Below are 15,058 nucleotides of genomic sequence, written 5' to 3'. Positions count from 1 at the left end.
ATTTTATATCCTCTCTACTTCGACCATCATCAGTTATTTTGCTCCCCAAATAGCAAAACTCCTTTACTACTTTAAGTGTCTCATTTCCTAATCTAATTCCCTCAGCATCACCCAATTTAATTCAACTACATTCCATTATCCTCATTTTGCTTTTGTTGATGTTCATCTTATATCCTCCTTTCAAGATACTGTCCATTCCGTTCAACTGCTCTTCCAAGTCCTTTGCTGTCTGACAGAATTACAATGTCATCGGCGAACCTCAAAGTTTTTATTTCTTCTCCATGGATTTTAATACCTACTCCGAATTTTTTTTTGTTCCCTTTACTGCTTGCTCAATATACAGATTGAATAACATCAGGGATAGGCTACAAGCCTGTCTCACTCCCTTCCAACCACTGCTTCCCTTTCATGTCCCTCGACTCTTATAACTGCCATCTGGTTTCTGTACAAATTGTAAATAGCCTTTCGCTCCCTGTATTTTACCCTGCCACCTTTAGAATTTGAAAGAGAGTATTCCAGTCAACACTGTCAAAAGCTTTCTCCAAGTCTACAAATGCTAGAAACGTAGGTTTGCCTTTCCTTAATCTTTCTTCTAAGGTAAGTCGTAAGGTCAGTATTGCCTCACGTGTTCCAGTATTTCTACGGAGTCCAATCTGATCTTCCCCGAGGTCGGCTTCTACTAGTTTTTCCATTCGTCTGTAAAGAACTCGTGTTAGTATTTTGCAGCTGTGGCTTATTAAACTGATTGTTCGGTAATTTTCAGATCTGTCAACACCTGCTTTCTTTGGGATTGGAATTATTATATTCTTCTTGAAGTCTGAGGGTATTTCGCCTGTCTCATACATCGTGCTCACCAGATGGTAGAGTTTTGTCAGGACTGGCTCTCCCAAGGCCGTCAGTAGTTCCAATGGAATGTTGTCTACTCCCAGGGCCTTGTTTCGACTCAGGTCTTTCAGTGCTCTGTCAAACTCTTCACACAGTATCGTATCTCCCATTTCATCTTCATCTACATCCTCTTCCATTTCTATAATATTGTTCAAGTACATCGCCCTTGTATAGACCCCTATATACTCCTTCCACTTTTCTGCTTTCCCTTCTTTGCTTAAAACTGGGTTTCCATCTGAGCTCTTTATGTTCATACAAGTGGTTCTCTTATCTCCAAAGGTCTCTTTAATTTTCCTGTAGGCAGTATCTATCTTACCCCTAGTGAGATAAGCCTCTACATCCTTACATTTGTCCTCTAGCCATCCCTGCTTAGCCATTTTGCACTTCCTGTCGATCTCATTTTTGAGACGTTTGTATTCCTTTTTGGCTGCTTCATTTACTGCATTTTTATATTTTCTCCTTTCATCAATTAAATTCAATATTTCTTCTGTTACCCAAGGATTTCTACTAGCCCTCGTCTTTTTACCTACTTGATCCTCTGCTGCCTTCACTACTTCATCCCTCAAAGCTACCCATTCTTCATATACTGTATTTCTTTCCCCCATTCCTGTCAATAGTTCCCTTATGCTCTCCCTGAAACTCTGTACAACCTCTGGTTTAGTCAGTTTATCCAGGTCCCATCTCCTTAAATTCCCACCTTTTTGCCGTTTCTTCAGTTTTAATCCACAGGTCGTAACCAATAGATTGTGGTCAGAGTCCACATCTGCCCCTGGAAATGTCTTACAATTTAAAACCTGGTTCCTAAATCTCTGTCTTACCATTATATAATCTATCTGATACCTTTTAGTATCTCCAGGGTTCTTCCATGTATACAATCTTCTTTCATGACTCTTAAACCAAGTGTTAGCTATGATTAAGTTGTGCTCTGTGCAAAATTCTACCAGGTGGCTTCCTCTTTCATTTCTTAGCCCCAATCCATATTCACCGACTACGTTTCCTTCTCTCCCTTTTCCTACACTCGAATTCCAGTCACCCATGACTATTAAATTTTCGTCTCCCTTCACAATCTGAATAATTTCTTTTATTTCATCATACATTTCTTCAATTTCTTCGTCATCTGCAGAGCTAGTTGGCATATAAACTTGTACTACTGCAGTAGGTGTGGGCTTCGTATCTATCTTGGCCACAATAATGCGTTCACTATGCTGTTTGTAGTAGCTTACCCGCACTCCTATTTTCCTATTCATTATTAAACCTACTCCTGCATTACCCCTATTCGATTTTGTGTTTATAACCCTGTATTCACCTGACTAAAAGTCTTGTTCCTCCTGCCACCGAACTTCACTAATTCCCACTATATCTAACTTTAACCTATCCATTTCCCTTTTTAAATTTTCTAACTTACCTGCCCGATTAAGGGATCTGACATTCCACGCTCCGATCCGTAGAATGCCAGTTTTCTTTCTCCTGATAACGACATCCTCGTGAGTAGTCCCTGCCCGGAGATCCGAATGGGGGACTATTTTACCTCTGGAATATTTTACCCAAGAGGACACCATCATCATTTAATCATACAGTAAAGCTGCATGCCCTCGGGAAAAATTATGGCCGTAGTTTCCCCTTGCTTTCAGCCGTTCGCAGTACCAACACAGCAAGGCCATTTTGGTTACTGTTACAAGGCCAGATCAGTCAATCATCCAGACTGTTGCCCCTGCAACTACTGAAAAGGCTGCTGCCCACTTCAGGAACCACACATTTGTCTGGCCTCTCCACAGATACCCCTCCATTGTCGTCGTACCTGGGGTACGGCTATCTGTATCGCTGAGGCACGCAAGCCTCCCCACCAACGGCAAGGTCCATGGTTCATGAAGCCTTAACTGACTGTAATTATCCTCCCAACCTAGTACAAAACCAGAACTCCTGTGCCCTACCTTTCCAGTCTCCCATCACCTATAAAAATCCCACTGTCCGGCCACAGATGAGCATTCACCTCATAACTCAATGCCAACCAGGGCTGGGGCAAATGAATTACATTCTCCGCAAGGGTTTCGATTACCTCTCATCATGCCCTAAAATGAGAAATGTGCTGCCCACTATCCTTCCCACCCCTCCCACAGTGGTATTCTGACGTCCACTGAACCTACACAATATACTTGGCCATCGTTACACAACCGCTACTAACAATCACTTACCTCATGGCTCATACCCCTGTAATAGACCTAGATGCAAGACCTGTCCCATACATCCTTGCACCACCACCACCACCACCACCACCACCACCACCACCTACTCCAGTCTGGTCACTGACATCACCTATCCCATCAAAGGCAGGGCTACCTGTGAAACCAGTCATGTGGTCTACAAGCTAAGCTCCAACCACTGTGCTATATTCTATGTAGGCATGGCAACCAATAAGCTGTCTGGCGGCATGAATGGCCACCGAAAAAACTGCGGCCAAGAAACAAGTGGACCAACCAGTTGCTGAACAAGCTGCCAAACATGATATCCATTTCAATGACTGCTTCACAGCCTGTGCCATATGGATCCTTCCCACTAACACCAGCTTTTCTGAATTGTGCAGGTGGGAACTTTCCCTGCAATACATCCCATGTTCCGTAACCCTCCTGGCCTCAACCTTTGTTAGTCACTGTCCTCACCCATCCACCTCCTTCCCTGTTCCCATTCCACCACCAGACCCAGTCTCTCTATTTCTCTTCTTTTCCGCTACTCCCCCCCCCCCCCCTTCTCCACAGCTCTCCCCGCCCTCCGTCTAACCTGCAGCACTTCACTGTCCACTATCCCCACCATGCTATCCCTCCCAGTCCCTGCCACAGCCTCCTCCTCCCCACCCAGTCGCCACTCCCATCATGCACTGGTGCTGCAGCTGCTCGCTGCGTGGTTTCAGTTGCCTGAGACGGCAGTCATGTGTTAGTTGCATTTGCTTGTGTGTGTGAGCACGTGCGCGCATATTGTTGACTGAGGTCTTAATCGCCGAAAGCTTTAATTGTGAGAGTATTTTTGTTGTACTTGTCTCTGACTCAGCATCTATGCTATACTGTGAGTAGCAACTTTCTTCTCATAATATTGTTACTTTCCGTCCTGGATTTTCCATTGTTTGATTTACTTTTATTTTTCCGTAAGATATGAGCTACTGCAAAAATCAATGGTAACTGAACAAACTTTATATTACTAATAAAAAAGTCTGCTGACTTGCAGTTTTTTCCATCAGTACTAAAGGCACCCATGGACATCTTGAGAGGGACTTTTCAGTATTTCAATATCTCTCTGGCAGTATTCTCCATGAATACACCAGTGATGACTGAAATCTAACAAACAACAGAAAGTGGGACTCTGAATGTCTTCTATGTCTCCTGGTGGATGAATACTGGTAACATGAGAGCACTGAATGGCTAGCTTATATCTTGGACTTAAATATATTTGTTTGTACATCGTACACTCCAGGCCAAAGGACTTCAGCCCTGAAGTGTGTGTTAATTGCTGTTTTACAGAGAAATGACAATGTACTGTACTGAAATCTATCCTCTAATCTGCAGGTAGATTTGACTGGACAGTGGTCCTTCCCTATCAAATTAACTCATTTTTATACAGTATTCTCACACATCCTAAACAAATACAACAACATGATAACTAAAATACCGTAATTTTCTGTCATCTATTATCCACCTCCAAGTTGATGAGTTGGCACTCACCTGAGTAAAAACTTCCTTGTTCAGATCTCCACATCTGACAGTTCCATCCAGACTGGTACTTATCAGCTTTTCTGAACCGAACACAGAAAAAGTCATGTGGCTTACGCTACGAGAATGTGGCTGGAATGAGATACTATCTTTCTTGGATTTAACGTCCCAGAATCCTAAAATATTAATAGATACATATGGATGATAAACTGATCAAAGTGTAAATCGTAAGTGATACTATTTGCTACTCATTCATATTATAGAATATTTACATAGGTGAGCAGAAGCAGGAGTCTGCGTTATTAAAATTAATTTGAGAAGGAAATACAATTACATTCATGATAATGTAAAATTAACTCTAAATCACTAAATAGAAGTATGTTAATGAAAATTCCAAGTTATTTGAACATTGTATACTCTGGGATAAAGTTAGGTCTCACTTGTACATGCCTGTTTTCATACACACGAGAGCTTTCTGCTTACTGCATAAAGGGTCTGCTTCTTAAAGACTGAAGGAGGGAAATATATATTTAGCAACCCTAAATAGTGAATCATAGAAGTTAATTACATGAATACTTTGGCTTTCATCAATATTGCAGGTTGCCTTTTGGCATAATTATCTCAAACGTAAATTTTCAGGTGTTTCTAAAAAAAAAAAAAAAAAAAAAGTAATGTTGCCCATGTATTAACTACTACAATGAGAACTTGGTTACCAAGAATAATCACGCCAATCATCTACACAACTTGCAACAGATCTTCTAAATACTACAGCAGGTAGTATGAATTCCAACCTTCAAAAGTGCTTTTCTTGCAAGCTGAAGGAGAGTACTTCAGGAATGTTATCACATTGGTTGTGGTTACAGCCAAAGAGATCTTATCTGAATGTCCAGCTCCAACCAATAGCACTAAAGTTACAAACTTATTTCAGTACAAATAATATCTATCGAAATTTCATCACCAACACCACAAACACAACTGCAGCACTTCACTTCACTGAGCACTATAAAGCCAAAGCTATAATAATCAAGTTGCCTCAATGTAGGCAGCCCTATAATCTATTGAAGCACATCCAGCTTCAAGTGCCATGTCTCAATTATTTCACACACCATGAAGGTGATGAATCAGAATATCCATTTGTACATGCTTCGCATTGTCTTACTCTTAAGTACTACTTCCAGGCAGTGAAAAAAAGAAACTAGCCTTACTGGGTCCACTTCTAACATGTTATAGATCACAATCTCCTTCAGTTGATTTTTGGGACTGATTCCTTATCAGCTCATCAGCACATGGCACAATAAGTACAATGTAGGATTTCCAGCTGAGTACACCATGTTACACTTGTATTCCCAAATAAATGAACCCATATCATCGTTCTTTCAAATTCCAATCTAAGGTAACAGCCCTTCGTCCACAAGAGACATTGGTGTTCCCTGGTCAAAATAACTTGACAGAGAAAATAAATGCCTCTACTCACCAGCAATGAGCACTAGGACCAATAGATTGGTCAGCCGTTGTTGAATCTACATCTTTGTTAGTCAGAATGAAGACAGTAGTTCGCATCATGGAAACTATCCAGGATATCTGGATCATCATCTATGCATAAACCCAAATTGCGAGCGTAAGTTTCAACTCATCTTCTTTACCTCTCCTCAGCTCTCCTCCATTAATCACCAAAAGTAGAGGTGAACACATGATATAGACGTTCAAGGCACAAAAAGCTTAAGCACTACAAGAAAACTTCAACCAAATGCAACCTTGCCATTTCTTCCCCGAGGAGGGTTAGTTACAAAAGCAGAGGTTAGACTACCTAAGCACCAAGAGTCTGGATCCAAACCGAACGTCATATCAAAATATGTTCAGAAGCCTAGATCGGAGAGCCACCACCATGACACTACTGCCATTCACAGAGGAGCCACCCCATCATATGATCATCAAACAGCAAAGTATGAGGAAAAAACATTAAATTCACAAATACTCCAGTGGGCTAACAGTGTCGTGGTGCATTCCCACTATACTCACCATCCTGTGACTGAGCAATTTAAGTTTCTTTGTCCTCAATGGATTATGAAATAATCATTATCCACAGAAATCAACCTCACTACACGCTTTGAGTTTCTGGCACATATTTTCTCCCAACTGCAAATGTAAACAAGCTATCTAAGCTCAGACAAACCTAGATGAATCATCCATAGCACTTCTAGTCTGCCAATGAACAACAACAATGTGCAACTATGTTCTGGGACTTTTTCACTTCACATATTTTGCATAATCAGCTCTTTAGCTTAGACAGAGGTAACTGACAGTTCTATCTTCCTACTTCAACACAGTTTTCCGGGAAGTTACAGAAATTAATACAAGTATCTAACTGAAATGTTTTATTCACTGTTCTTTCATATGTAGCATGTCCACACCCAACCTGTAGTCCTACACAATACCTAGTTTACTTGGAACTTCTGCTGGAAAATGAGAAACTATCAGTTTTGAGAAGTTATGATAATACCAAGTGCATTTGCTAATCCAAAGTAGAGGTTTTTTCCCAATAACACAAGATGAGATGTAATTTTTCATTGTATGCATTAAGAAAAACACAAGTCAGTTTTAAAAAATAATAATGTTGACTTGTGATGGTAATCTGCATTTACATCATTTCCAATGCTCAAGCTCTATATTACGATCCATATACCACAAAGTTCTTCAACATTAACATGGTTAACAATATGTACCTAAGAGAACATCTTACCAATATTTCCATATTTGTCTCCAACAGCTACCAGAAGATTACTTTCAGACGGATGTACAGCTGCTGCTGTCACCCTCCCTTGTACTACTTTCTGTATTCTGCTTGGAGATAATTTCAGTTTCTGTACCCTCGATTTAAAACTGTCGGAAGATAAAAAATTTGAATTTCAGAATATCATTATCAGAACATACAAGACAAAAATTTCCTTTTGAGTAAATAAATATGTGAATAGCTACCACTTTTGTGACATTTATCTGATTTTTCTATCACTGTGCCCACAAAATCAAATTTACAAGTAGTAACTCAAAAAGTTTTAACACTTCTGTTACTTGAAGACTGTATACAAAATAACATACTCAATTTTAAAAGATACAACATGATCAATTCTGCATGTCTAGGGATACTACACCAATGATTGATAAAAAACATGGCGAGGAAATAATAAATAGGCTGAAAACTTAATTTTATTGGAAATATTGTGGTCAGAGAATTCAGTAAGTTTACATACTATGCAAATTCAGTAAGTTGACATATTGTGCATATTTTCATTCAATGGTGTCTTACGAAATAAAGTTCAAGGGTAAGTCAGCTTTAAGAGAGAATGTCTTCAGCGCTCAAAAACGTACTCTAAAAATAATGTCATGCTCATCCATGATCATGTTATGAATTATCCATTGCAGGTCAAAAGAGACCATGCTCTACATAATTACAATACCAGAAGAAAAAAGACATTCGTTATTCCACATTAAGGTTGTCTTTAGGACAAAGAAAGAGTGCACAATGCTGCAACTAAGATTTTTAATAATATACCCAGTGACACAAAATGTCTGACAGACAGTAAAATAAATTTGAAAAGGCTGAAAACATTTCTCCTTAATTCCTACTATTCTGCAGAAGAATGTGTAAAAAGAAGACTGACTCAGTTCACAGCATAATGATTTATTGCACAAATGATCCATGGAACATGCAACTAACACTGCAACCAACAGTCCAATTTCATTTTACAGAATAACTACTTAAAATCAGATCAATGTATCTTCCTTCCTAAGATTTTAGATAGTTTTCAAATTATTTTGCAGAAGTGTTTCTCAAAAATCACTCAAGTGTTCCACTGCAGTTACACTAGCATATTTCGTAATACTGCTCTATGCTAACTTTCGTACTCTCAATATAGACGATTTGCAAAAGGAAGAGCATAATTTAGGAACAAACATATTTTACCAATCAGTGTACAGACACACAGCAATGGAAGAGCATTAATTAATAAAAGTAATTTACCAATAAATCATCTTTGTTGGCTCAATGAGAAAACTTTTTGATCCACATGAAAAGCAGGCAATGTAAAGGTTACAAAAATATTTTTTCACATTTTGTGAAACACAGCGCCATTTTGCTTTTATTTGTAACACATAGGTGGTACTTCAAGAACAGAATAACAGTAACCGCTCACGAGGCTTTTCGAGTCCTGTTTAATGGAAATCCACATAAAACAGATGCCTACCTAAGAAGGAACAGGAAGCAATCACTAAGAAAGAAGTATGCTTGTTTCTTGGTGTTATGCCTGACAAGCAACAACATTTTTAGAAGCATATAACCCAAATATATAACAAAGTATCTAAAATGAAGTCCAATAAAATTTCAAATGTCACTGCAAAAACTTCAAACTTTCACTGAAACTTTAGAGAGCATCTCAAGGCAATACTCTCAGCTGTTGTCAGCTTTGGAGGAACTGCACAGGCTTAAATTTTGAAATTAATATGTAATAGTCTTGTATAGGATGCATGAAGAATGCTGCTGCAATTCAGAGGCACATACGACAGTAACAGCAGAACTCCATCCATTAATACTACGTGTCTATTCCATACATATAGACGGGCAATGACATCAAACATGAAATACAGCAATCAAGGGAAGAAGAGAGAGTCAGTTCCTGCCAAACATACAGGAAAGTAACCATACTATACATGAAGCTGACAAATGCATTTTGGAAAGTTCTTTGATGTGCAGCAACACGTACGCTACGTATTTTTGTATTACAAAGGTATAAGTTTGAATTCCACCAAAACACAGCATGTTAGTTTCTGAACCATTGAAACAGAGACTGCAAAGCACTTTTGTAAGCCAATCATAAATCATGCCACAAGATCTCAACAGCCAATTATAGCAAATATTCAGAGCATAGGACACACGATATAACTAGCCAATAGCAACATCACTGTTAGGTAGCGTAAACACACAAACACGAAAAGTTAGTAGTTTAATTTAATATACATAGTGTAGCTATAAGAAAAGCTAAGCTTTCACGTATGTTGTGGTCTTCAGTCCTGAGACTCGTTTTCTGCAGCTCTCCATGCTACACTATCCTGTGCAAGCATCTTCATCTCGCAGTACCTACTGCAACCTACATCCTTCTGAATCTGCTTAGTGCATTCATCTCTTGGTCTCCCCCTACGATTTTTACCCTCCACGCTGCCCTCCAATACTAAATTGGTGATCCCTTGATGCCTCAGAACATGTCCTACCAACAGATCCCTTCTTCTAGTCAAGTTATGCCACAAACTTCTCTTCTCCCCAATCCTATTCAATACCTCCTCATTAGTTATGTGATCTACCCATCTAATCTTCAGCATTCTTCTATAACACCACATTTCGAAAGCTTCTATTCTTTTCTTGTCCAAACTATTTATCATCCACGTTTCACTTCCATACACAGCTACACTCCATACAAATACTTTCAGAAACGACTTCCTAACACTTAAATCCATACTCGATGTTAAATTTCTCTTCTTCAGAAACGCTTTCCTTGCCATTGCCAGTCTACATTTGATATCCTCTCTACTTCGACCATCATCAGTTATTTTGCTCCCCAAATAGCAAAACTCCTTTACTACTTTAAGTGTCTGATTTCCTAATCTAATGACCTCAGCATCACCCGACTTAATTCGACTACATTCCATTACCCTCGTTTTGCTTTTGTTGATGTTCACCTTATATCCTCCTTTCAAGACACTGACGTTTCCATTCAACTGCGCTTCCATGTCCTTTGCTGTCTCCATTGATTCTAATTCCCATTTCAAATTTTTCTTTTGTTTCCTTTACTGCTTATTTAGAATACAGATTGAATAACATTGGGGAGAGGCTACAACCCTGTCTCACTCCCTTCCCAACCACTGCTTCCCTTTCATGCCCATCAACTCTTATAACTGCCATCTGGTTTCTGTACAAATTGTAAATAGCCTTTCGCTCCCTGTATTTTACCCCTGCCACCTTCAGAATTTGAAAGAGAGTATTCCAATCAACTTTGTCAAAAGCTTTCTCCAAGTCTACAAATGCTAGAAATGTAGGTTTGCCTTTCCTTAATCTAGCTTCTAAGATAAGTTGTAGGGTCAGTATTGCCTCACGTGTTCCAATATTTCTACAGAATCCAAACTGATCTTCCCCGAGGTCGGCTTCTACCAGTTTTTCGATTCGTCTGTAAAGAATTCGCGTTAGTACTTTGCAGCCGTGACTTATTAAACTGATAGTTTGGTAAATTTCACATCTGTCAACACCTGCTTTCTTTGGGATTGGAATAATTATATTCTTCTTGAAGTCTGAGGGTAATTCGCCTGTCTCATACATCTTACTCACCAGATGGTAGAGTTTTGTCAGGACTGGCTCTCCCAAGGCTGTCAGTAGTTCTAATGGAATGTTATCTACTCCCGGGGCCTTGTTTCGACTCAGGTCTTTCAGTGCTCTGTCAAATTCTTCACGCAGTATCATATCTCCCATTTCATCTACATCCTCTTCCATTTCTATAATATTGTCCTCAAGTCGTCGCCCTTGTATAGACCGTCTATATGCTCCTTCCACCTTTCTGCTTTCCGTTCTTTGCTTAGAACTGGGTTTCTATCAAAGCTCTTGATATTCATGCAAGTGGTTCTCCTTTCTCCAAAGGTCTCTTTAATTTTCCTGTAGGCAGTATCTATCTTACCCTTGTGAGATCAGCCTCTACATCCTTACATTTGTCCTCTAGCCATCCCTGCTTAGCCACTTTGAACTACCTGTCGATCTCACTTTTGAAACATTTATTTTCCTTTTTGCCTGGTTCATTTACTGCATTTTTATGTTTTCTCCTTTCAACATTTAAATTCAATATTTCTTCTGTTTCCCAAGGGTTTCTATTAGCCCTCATCTTTTTACCTACTTGATCCTCTGCTGCCTTCACTACTTCATCCCTCTACTGTATTTCTTTCCCCCTTTCCTGTCAACTGTTCCCTTATGCTCTCCCTGAAACTCTGTACAACCTCTGGTTTAGCCAGTTTATCCAGGTCCCATCTCTTTAAATTCCCACCTTTTTGCAGTTTCTTCAGTTTTAATCTACAGTTCATAACCAATTAGATTGTGGTCAGAGTCCACATTTCCCCTGGAAATATCTTACAGTTTAAAACCTGGTTCCTAAATCTCTGTCTTACCATCATATAATCTATCTGAAACCTTCCAGTATCTCCAGGCTTCTTCCATGTATACAATCTTCTTTCATGATTCTTGAACCAAGTGTTAGCTATGATTAAGTTGCGCTCTGTGCAAAATTCTACACGTGGCTTCCTCTTATTTCTTACCCCCAACCCATATTCACCTACTACGTTTCCTTCTCTCCCGTTTCCTACTACCGAATTCCAGTCACCCATGACAATTTTTCGTCTCCTTTCAGTATCTGAATAATTTCTTTTATTTTATTATGCGTTTATTCAATTCATTCTTCATCTGCAGAGCTAGATGGGGGGGGGCGACACGAGTGGCGGGGGGCGCGGGGCGGGGGGGTCACGAGTGGCGGGGGGGGGGGGGGACACGAGTGGCGGGGGGGGGGGGGACACGAGTAGCGGGGGGGGGGGGGGGGGACACGAGTGGCGGGGGGGGGGGACACGAGTGGCGGGGGGGGGGGGGACACGAGTGGCGGGGGGGGGGGGGGACACGAGTGGCGGGGGGGGGACGAGTGGCGGGGGGGGGACGAGTGGCGGGGGGGGGGGGGGACGACGAGTGGCGGGGGGGGGACGACGACGAGTGGCGGGCGGGGGGGGGACGAGTGGCGGGCGGGGGGGGGACGAGTGGCGGGCGGGGGGGGACGAGTGGCGGGCGGGGGGGGGACGAGTGGCGGGCGGGGGGGGGACGAGTGGCGGGCGGGGGGGGGACGAGTGGCGGGCGGGGGGGGGGACGAGTGGCGGGCGGGGGGGGGGACGGAGTGGCGGGCGGGGGGGGGACGAGTGGCGGGCGGGGGGGGGACGAGTGGCGGGCGGGGGGGGGACGAGTGGCGGGCGGGGGGGGACGAGTGGCGGGGGGGGGGGGGGGGACGAGTGGCGGGGGGGGGGGACGAGTGGCGGGGGGGGGGGACGAGTGTCGGGGGGACGAGTGGCGGGGGGACGAGTGGCGGGGGGACGAGTGGCGGGGGGGGCGACGAGAGGGGGGGGGACGAGAGGGGGGGACGAGTGGCGGGGGGGGGGGGGGACGAGTGGCGGGGGGGGGGGGGGGACGAGTGGCGGGGGGGGGGGGGGACGAGTGGCGGGGGGGGGGACGAGTGGCGGGGGGGGGGGGGGGGGACGAGTGGCGGGGGGGGGGGGGGACGAGTGGCGGGGGGGGGACGAGTGGCGGGGGGGGGGGGGGACGAGTGGCGGGGGGGGACGAGTGGCGGGGGGGGGGGGGGGGGGGACGAGTGGCGGGGGGGGGACGAGTGGCGGGGGGGGGACGAGTGGCGGGGGGGGGACGAGTGGCGGGGGGGGGGACGAGTGGCGGGGGGGGACGAGTGGCGGGGGGGGGACGAGTGGCGGGGGGGACGAGTGGCGGGGGGGACGAGTGGCGGGGGGGTCGAGTGGCGGGGGGACGAGTGGGGGGACGAGTGGCGGGGGGGGACGAGTGGCGGGGGGGGTCGAGTGGCGGGGGGGACGAGTGGGGGGACGAGTGGGGGGGGACGAGTGGGGGGGGACGAGTGGGGGGGGACGAGTGGGGGGGGACGAGTGGGGGGGGACGAGTGGGGGGGGACGAGTGGGGGGGGACGAGTGGGGGGGGACGAGTGGGGGGGACGAGTGGGGGGGGACGAGTGGGGGGGGACGAGTGGGGGGGGACGAGTGGGGGGGGGACGAGTGGGGGGGGACGAGTGGGGGGGGGACGAGTGGGGGGGGACGAGTGGGGGGGGACGAGTGGGGGGGGACGAGTGGGGGGGGACGAGTGGGGGGGGACGAGTGGGGGGGGACGAGTGGGGGGGGACGAGTGGGGGGGGGACGAGTGGGGGGGACGAGTGGGGGGGGGACGAGTGGGGGGGGACGAGTGGGGGGGGACGAGTGGGGGGGGACGAGTGGGGGGGACGAGTGGGGGGGACGAGTGGGGGGGACGAGTGGGGGGGGACGAGTGGCGGGTGAGATGGGGGAGTGGGGGGGACGAGTGGAGGGGTGAGATGGGGGAGTGGGGGTGAGTTGGGGGAGTGAGGGTAGACTGGCGGGAAAGTGGGGGGATAGGGGGAGTGGGGAAGATGGGCGGAGGAGTGGGGGGAGTAATGGAGGTGTGGGCGGAGGAGTGGGGGGGAGTAATGGAGGTGTGGGCGGAGGAGGGGGGGGGGATGGGCAGAGGATTTGGGGGATGGGGAGATGGGGGAGGAGTGGGGGAGTAACGGGGGAGGAGGGTGAGAGGGGAGGAGGGTGAGAGGGGAGGAGGGTGAGAGGGGAGGAGGGTGAGAGGGGAGGAGGGTGAGAGGGGAGGAGGAGGCGAGGTGAGGGAGGGGGAGAGGCGAGGGAGGGGGAGAGGGCCAGAGGGGGGATGAGGGGATGAGGGGAGGTGAGGAGTGGAGGAGGGCGGAGGAGGGCGGATGAGGGCGGATGAGGGCGGATGAGGGCGGATGAGGGCGGATGAGGGCGGATGAGGGCGGATGAGGGCGGATGAGGGCGGATGAGGGCGGATGAGGGGTGATGAGGGGTGATGAGGGGTGATGAGGGGTGATGAGGGGTGATGAGGGGTGATGGGGGAGGAGGGGTGATGAGGGGTGATGGGGGAGGAGGGGGGAGGAGGGGTGATGGGGGAGGAGGGGTGATGAGGGGTGATGAGGGGTGATGAGGGGGGAGGAGGGGGGAGGAGGGGGGAGGAGGGGGGAGGAGGGGGGAGGAGGGGGGAGGAGGGGGTGGAGGAGGAGGAGGGGGAGGAAGGGGAGGAAGGGGAGGAAGGGAGGAGGGGGAGGAAGGGAGGAGGGGGAGGAAGGGAGGAGGGGGCGGAAGGGAGGAGGGGGCGGAAGGGAGGAGGGGGAGGAAGGGAGGAGGGGGAGGAAGGGAGGAGGGGGAGGAAGGGAGGAGGGGGCGGAAGGGAGGAGGGGGCGGAAGGGAGGAGGGGGCGGAAGGGAGGAGGGGGGCGGAAGGGAGGAGGGGGCGGAAGGGAGGAGGGGGAGGAAGGGAGGAGGGGGAGGAAGGGAGGAGGGGGAGGAAGGGAGGAGGGGGAGGAAGGGAGGAGGGGGAGGAAGGGAGGAGGGGGAGGAAGGGAGGAGGGGGAGGAAGGGAGGAGGGGGAGGAAGGGAGGAGGGGGAGGAAGGGAGGAGGGGGAGGGGGGAGGAGGGGGATGGGGGAGGAGGGGGATGGGGGAGGAGGGGGATGGGGGAGGAGGGGGATGGGGGAGGAGGGGGATGGGGGAGGAGGGGGAGGGGGGGAGGAGGGGGAGGGGGGAGGAGGGGGAGGGGGGAGGAGGGGGAGGAGGAGGGGGGAGGAGGGGGAGGGGGGAGGAG

At 46.9% G+C, this 15,058-nt stretch overlaps 1 protein-coding gene across 1 annotated transcript in view; it reads right to left on the bottom strand.

Moving 5' to 3' along the window:
• LOC124805620 (WD repeat-containing protein 76-like) overlaps window positions 1-15,058 on the bottom strand; it is a 174,621-nt gene that overhangs the window by 67,937 nt on the left and 91,626 nt on the right. Inside the window, exons 6-7 of the mRNA XM_047266190.1 lie at window positions 7,324-7,463; window positions 4,596-4,759 (exon numbers count right to left, since the gene is read on the bottom strand). Of these exons, the coding sequence (XP_047122146.1) occupies window positions 4,596-4,759; window positions 7,324-7,463 (304 nt within the window). The remainder of the gene's footprint in view (window positions 1-4,595; window positions 4,760-7,323; window positions 7,464-15,058) is intronic.

This window comes from Schistocerca piceifrons, chromosome 1, assembly GCF_021461385.2.
Source record: "Schistocerca piceifrons isolate TAMUIC-IGC-003096 chromosome 1, iqSchPice1.1, whole genome shotgun sequence".
In the NCBI taxonomy this organism is placed as follows: Eukaryota; Metazoa; Arthropoda; class Insecta; order Orthoptera; family Acrididae; genus Schistocerca; species Schistocerca piceifrons.
This window is presented reverse-complemented; position numbering and strand designations above follow the sequence as displayed.